Genomic DNA, 4,697 nt, shown 5'->3' with positions numbered 1-4,697 from the left:
GATTGACCGCCAATCCAATTAGTGCCTTCATTCAATTTTTAAGAGAAGTCGCCAATTCAATTGAGATTTTTTTTAAAACCTGAAGTATTTTGAAAATTTCAATGAAAAAATGAATTATTTTTTAAAAAATTCTCACAACTACACCATAAATTTAATTTAAAAAAAAATTAATTTTAAATAAATTAAAATTTTCTGTGTCTCTTATTTATCATATACTCTCATCGTATCTTATAGTAGTAAAATAATTCCCGTCTTCAAAGCACGGTTACAAAATTTCCTCTTTAGTTTAGTTGAGTTGAAACACTAATTACTTCACCCATTGTGAGCAATTGACAATTCCTAACCGAAAGTTCTTGAGGGTTTATTGCCACATTTCAATCGATCAGAGAACAATGGTCAATCGCCGATTCACTCAGGTAGCCACCAGCGACGAAGATGAAGACGAAGCACCACCGCCACCTCAGCAACATTCCAAGCTACGCAAACGGAAGAGAATGAAGCTTCTAGACGAAGAAGAAGAAGACAACGACAATAGCGATAACGATGAGGAGAAGGAAGAGGAGAAAAAGGATCCGCCTCAGACTCCAGATGATGCTAAACCAATTGGTGATCCTCTTAGGGTTTCGGGGAAAGGAAGAGGGAGAAAGAGACATTACGAATCCTTCGAATTCGATGGCAACCAATACTATCTCGTACGTTTCGTAACGTAATTTGATTTCGTGCTTCAATTTCCACAACGCAAATTGATCTTATTCTGTATTTTTGTTGCTGTTGTTGTTGTTGTTGCAGGAGGATCCTGTTCTTCTTGTGCCTGAGGATAAAGAACAAAAGCCCTATGTTGCTATAGTTAAAGTATTTATTTTTTTCCTTTGCTTAATTTTGATTAAGAATTAGGGTTCAAAGATTCAAATTTTTTCATCAGTTTTTGCTTGAGGAAATTAGCATATAGAAAAATTAATTTCACCCTTATCAAAACAGACTTGGATCCTCTCATGCATGCTAAACCCTAAAATGTTGTAGAGGGATAGAGAGAAAAATTGTGTGAGAGGATCCAAATTCTAAACCCTGTTAAGATATATTTGTGCTGCATTGAAGTTGTAAAAGGGTTTTCCTTCGGCCTCTCCTTATCAACAATTGTTATTCACTCTTTTTGTTTTTCTTGATAAGTACATCCTCTGACTCTCAGTGTTTTGGTGCTGTCAGGACATTATACAGTACTTTAGTGGAAGTATAATGGTGGCAGGACAGTGGTTTTATCGTCCTGAAGAAGCTGAAAAAAAAGGCGGTGGCAGCTGGAAATCGTGTGATACAAGGGAGCTTTTTTATAGTTTCCACCGGGATGAGGTTCCTGCAGAGTCTGTTATGCACAAGTGTGTGGTGCACTTTGTTCCCTTAAACAAACAGTTTCCCAAACGTAAGCAACATCCTGGCTTTATTGTACAAAAGGTGTATGACACTTTGGAAAGGAAACTCTGGAAGCTTACTGATAAGGACTTTGAAGATGTTAAACAGCAAGAAATCGACGAGCTTGTTCAGAAAACTCAGAAACGCATCGGCGAGTTACTTGACATTGAGCCTGAAGAATCCCCTCCTGTTGATCAGGAGGAGGTGATGAAAAATAAAAGAAGCTTAAGGAGAAAGAGCATTTCACCCATTGATGTTTCAAGGGAGGAGGAAGGAATTCCTAAGAGTGACCAACATTCGAAGCCCGAAACACCCATGAGTTGTGTAAATAATAACTCAGAGCATCATCGCATATTAGTGAATTTCAATGCACTAACTGGAAACGTTCATCGTGACAAATGGTTGGAGAGGCTGCTTCAGCACATTCAGTACATGTGTAATTATGACGAGGGTGTAGAAAAGGGAAAGGGATCAGGAAATGCCGATTCTGACGAAATCAAAATAAAAAACAATGATAAAACATCAGAAATAGCAAATGACTGTCAGGACAAGGGTCAGAAGGTATGAAATTTATGTTTTATTTGGGTTATCAATTATTTATTTTCTCATCTTGTTTACTATTTTCCCTTTCCTTAAGGAGTATATGAACTTTATCTTTTTATCTCTCCGCTCTACAGAGTTCCGAGTCTTTTGTGTGGCCAGATGCTGCTGTTTCAGCCATAGTTGCTCTTGAGAAAGCTTCCAATGAGGCCCTTCCAACAGATTTTCAGAAGTACAACCAAAAGCTACGGCAATTGGATTTTAATCTCAAGGTCAGAAGCTGGCATTCTGCATATATAAAACATACCATTGGAATAATTGTTATCTATGAAGCACAGACACCGGAAACACGACACCGACACTGACACGTCAACATTGGTAATGATTTGAAAATTTGATTAAATTAAACGTAATCACAAGTGTCGGGGTCGCTTACTGACACGGACACACCTTTTTTAAGGGTGTCGGTGCTACATAGATTGTTATTGTTATATTTGAGTCATTGAAAAAATTGCATATTGTTGCTACATTTTAAGGTGGGACTTTTAATCTTGTATTGTTTTTTTGTTCATATTATATAATAAATAATTAGTGTCTAGGAGGTTAAGAGTTCGTAATAAGAGCATTGTCTTTCTATTCCTAAAGAAGAAACGATAAATTGGAAATGTTGAATGATCATGCTGTTGCTTACTTAGTAATTATATATCTACAAAGCATACTATCATGTTATGTGCTGTATCTCTTAATGTTCATTTGAAAAGAAAGGGAAAAAGGAGCAAGCTGTAAATTTTCTCAATCTCTTATTTATATATTTATCGTTGCCACAACCAATCCTCTTGCAGTGTTTTGGCCTGTAAATTCAATGTGGCAGCACGTCGGTTATAATGATATTGTATTTGGCTCGAGAAGTCAACACTTTTGTCTTTTACATGTCATCTCTTTGTACGTCTCTCTGCAGTAATAATGATGACCTGATATATTATTCCATTTTTATGTTCTTTGCAGAACAATGCATTGCTAGCACGCCGTCTGCTAAATGGAGAGTTGGAACCTTCTAAAATTTTGAATATGACACCCATTGAATTAAAGGTACAAGATCTGTCTAGACATAGTATTTTCTTAAATATTCAATGGAACTTATGACTTGCCTGCTGGATGAAATGAAGTTGTTTAGTAGATTTTCCACTACTGTTTTCCAATTTAAGATAGCAGCATCTGGTTTTTGTTCTGAATTCCTATTGATTCGACCTTCTACAACAGTCTCCAGCATATTCTTCTCCTTTGATTATCTCTTTATCATGATAAAAGACATGAATATACAAGAAGCTGGATAATTTTATCGCCTAAGTAAGACTCTTATTTGTGAAAAGTTTGGGTTAAAAGTTAGAGAACTTGCATTTTTTTCTAGGTGACGTGGAAGATTTAACACCTCTTCTCTTATATCCTCGAGAAATGTTGATCTCTCGCATTTTGTTGCATATTTGTAGAGGTGCCCTTGTTGGGTTAAGTTGCTTGCATAATATTACTATTGAATGTAGATGAACTTTCAGTCTTGCAGAAAACATTCACATAGAAACTGTAGCTTTCATTATGCTTGCTTTGTATGTCATTGCTTTTGTAGGTTGTTTCTACTTCTTAAAAACATGCTTTTCAGCGGTGCTTCAAAATGTTTTGTAGGGTTGCTTTCATTGCTTTTGTAGTTTGTTTCTACTTCTTAAAAACATGCTTTTCAACTGTGCTTCAAAATGTTTGTTTTTAAAAAAATATATTATTTGCCATTGAGATTCTAGTATCTTCTGTTCTGCATAAAAGATGCTTTTGAAACTGTACCAAAAAAAGATGCTTTTGAAACTGTACCAAAAAAATGAAAAGATTAAACTGCCTGTTGATTGTTTGATTTTGGACTGTCATCTACTAAATATGAACTTCAGGAGGGTTTGACTGCTGAGGAATTAACCAAGAAGGAGCCTGATGAGAAACAACACATGCAAGTAAGTTTACCCCGATACAATTTTATCCTGTGCTGTGAAAATCTGCTGACTTCAGCTTTCCCACCCCCAAAGCAGATGACGGATGCCCGCTGCTCAAGATGCATGGAGTTTAAGGTGGGCTTGAGGGAGATTATCCATGCTGGACACGATGACCGTTATCAGGTGTGCATTTTTTACTTGTAAAAAATTCCAAACGGACCAATGTGTCTTGTAGCTTTACGACGTGGTTTGATTGCTCGGTGCTCTTCCTTTTCTTCAGCTGGAATGCTCTGCCTGTGGTAATTCCTGGTATGCCTCCCGGGATGAAGTGTCTACACTGACCATAGATGCATCGGACTCAAAGAGAAGCACAGGCACAGCACCATCGGCCACAGCAAAATTTGAAGATGTTCAGAAGAAGCTGGCAAGCCCCCGTGAATCTGAAAACACAGCTGATGATATCTCTAAGAAAACAGGTGAACCTCATGTGCCTGTTTTGGACACCCAGAAATCATTTGGCAAGTCCAGGAAAGATGACAATATCGAGGGCAAAAAACATGTTGATAAGGAATGATCTATATGATGTACTCTTTAGACGTTACAAATTAATTACTTAGATCGAGGCTGAAACCAACAAAAGATTGTGAATGTAGAGTGCTTTTGGTCACAAAGGAGGGTAGTGTTAATTACATCATAGCAGTAAATTTTTTAAGTTTACTTCGACTCTGTAGTTGTGAAACTTTTAAAATCGTTACTAAACAAAATAAAAACAGGTGCTTTGAA

General features: G+C 36.8%; 1 protein-coding gene across 2 annotated transcripts; it reads left to right on the top strand.

Annotated features, from left to right (window-relative positions):
- Window positions 1-225: 225 nt before the first annotated feature.
- Window positions 226-4,697, top strand: LOC127120737 (uncharacterized). 2 transcript variants are annotated; one of them, XM_051051267.1, is made up of 8 exons: window positions 226-692; window positions 790-852; window positions 1,204-1,965; window positions 2,082-2,216; window positions 2,950-3,033; window positions 3,876-3,935; window positions 4,011-4,097; window positions 4,195-4,697. In XM_051051267.1, the coding sequence occupies exons 1-8, from the start codon at window positions 393-395 to the stop codon at window positions 4,486-4,488; spliced, it is 1,785 nt and encodes a 594-aa protein (XP_050907224.1). In that variant the 5' UTR covers window positions 226-392; the 3' UTR covers window positions 4,489-4,697. The 2 variants fall into 2 exon arrangements, with proteins under 2 accessions (XP_050907224.1, XP_050907223.1); XM_051051266.1 differs by having other exon boundaries at window positions 4,008-4,097.

Source organism: Lathyrus oleraceus, chromosome 2 (assembly GCF_024323335.1).
Source record: "Lathyrus oleraceus cultivar Zhongwan6 chromosome 2, CAAS_Psat_ZW6_1.0, whole genome shotgun sequence".
NCBI classification, from domain to species: Eukaryota; Viridiplantae; Streptophyta; class Magnoliopsida; order Fabales; family Fabaceae; genus Lathyrus; species Lathyrus oleraceus.
Note: the sequence above shows the minus strand (reverse complement) of the source record. Positions and strands in the feature narration are given on the sequence as shown.